This window comes from Vanacampus margaritifer, chromosome 2 (genome assembly GCF_051991255.1).
Source record: "Vanacampus margaritifer isolate UIUO_Vmar chromosome 2, RoL_Vmar_1.0, whole genome shotgun sequence".
NCBI classification, from domain to species: domain Eukaryota; kingdom Metazoa; phylum Chordata; class Actinopteri; order Syngnathiformes; family Syngnathidae; genus Vanacampus; species Vanacampus margaritifer.
In genome coordinates, this window is record NC_135433.1 from 39,472,827 (window position 1) to 39,474,724 (window position 1,898).

At 39.3% G+C, this 1,898-nt stretch overlaps 1 protein-coding gene across 1 annotated transcript; it reads left to right on the plus strand.

The window, feature by feature from the left end:
• The first annotated feature begins 285 nt into the window (after window positions 1–285).
• Window positions 286–1,078, plus strand: LOC144044295 (uncharacterized). Its single transcript, XM_077558623.1, has 4 exons — window positions 286–418; window positions 487–595; window positions 674–748; window positions 833–1,078. Exons 1-4 carry the CDS (start codon window positions 343–345, stop codon window positions 903–905), a joined length of 333 nt encoding a protein of 110 aa, XP_077414749.1. The 5' UTR covers window positions 286–342; the 3' UTR covers window positions 906–1,078.
• The last annotated feature ends 820 nt before the right edge of the window (window positions 1,079–1,898 follow it).

Here is a 1,898-nt window from a genome sequence, read left to right on the forward strand (position 1 = left end):
AAGAAAAGTTTATTTGAAAAGTGTGGTGTAACTAATCCAAAATGTACTGTACTAATAAAATGCATTTCCTTAAAGCCAAGCTTGATGATGAGTGTGTGTGGACATGTTAAATGTGATTGCAATGATGAAATCAGAGGAAAAAGTGCGTCACCTAAGTTCGTCCCCTCCCAACATACACACGCTGTCGAATACAAGATGATGCCTGCGGTCAGTTTGCTTCCTCTTTTTCTCCTTTAAAACCCAGAGGTCTGGCCAGAGGGGATCATCAGCCTTTTCCTCCTCCCAGATCAAACAGTCAGTCAGCTTTCTCTAAGACCATCTGGACCATCTCAAGAAACGATCATGCAAATGTGCAGTGCAAGACTGGCATGTTTAGCTCTTTTCATGGCCTACCTGGCACTGGTTGCTGCGGGCCCTGGTAAGTCGCCTCATCCTGCTGATTCTGCACAACTTCACATTATGCTGAAAGTGAAATATATTCTACAGGAATCAAGATGACCTCGTGCTGCACTAAAAGCACCTTGGGACCGATTTCTGCTCCTATCGTTGGCTACAGGATCCAGAAGAAAAACCCTCCTTGTATCCGCGCTATCGTGTAAGAAAGTCAAAGATTTGATGAATCCTTTATTGACTGAAATGAGATTTTGAGTGACTTGTTTGATGTGTCATTCAGATTTGAGACCACTGATGGAGAAGTGTGCAGCCACTGGAAGCAAGACTGGATCTTCACAAAGATCATGGAGCTCAAGTGAGTCGGCTTTTGTACTCAAAATGGCTGCTGACCGTTTCCATTAGGACGTGTTTTCAAATCTCATATGTTTGTGTTTTGCAGTGACGCCCGGAAAGCCAAAGAAAACACCACTTCTTACCATCATGCAGAGCCAAACACAATTGCCTTATATTAATTTCAAATATTTAAAATACTTACTTCTTTAATTTAATATTTATTGGTGTCAGTTTTATTTATACATTTCAGCTATGGTATTCTTAATTATTTACCTGTTCACAATAAATCTATTGAGAACAGTGTTCTGTTTGTTTTTTTGCTCTAAATAAAAATGCATTTTCCTCATCACAATATTTTGTGTGTTATTACGTCCACCAAAGGGGTTCAAACAAGATGTCTCATTTGGAAAGTGAGTCCCTGTAAAGTGAAAATAGGTGTTGTAAATTTTGAATGCTGAAAATGAGACTTCAAAATCAACACATTCTCTTGGCTCTTAAACATAGTGGGAGTTGTAAGTAGTAACTTCAAATATGTATATGTGTATGTATTATACAAAATAATACAAACAACTCTCTGAATTCAATTTACAATTTCTTTAAATGAAGAGCATCATGTTAATTTTTGGATAAGATCAGACTGATATTTGCTTAAATTTACGTTTGAGGCATTTGCAGCATCTTTCATTGACTGAGGCATGGATGTGCAAGCAGGGCTGGACTGGCACAAAAAAAAAAATGGCGGTCTGGTCTCCAAGTCGCCACTTTACAATGTGGATCTGTGGTCATTCTGGTCATACCAGTCTATTTCCAGTTCCGTAATATCAAACACTGTGGAACTACTTTCATTGGCCAGGAAGTAAATCAGCTGTGTTCAATCCCACAACGACACAAAAACTATTTTTTAAAATACCTCTGTCTACAAAAAAACAAAACAAAACAAAAGCTACAAAAGAAACCATTCACACTCTATTTCCCGGAACACTTACAGTATGAATAATAATAATAATAATAATAATAATAATAATAATAATAATAGGGCAGCACGGTGGCTGACTGGTTAGCACGTCCGCCTCCCAGTGCAGAGGACGTGAGATCGAGTCCGGGCTTCGGCCTTCCTGGGTGGAGTTTGCATGTTCTCCCCGTGCTTGCGTGGGTTTTCACCGGGTACTCCG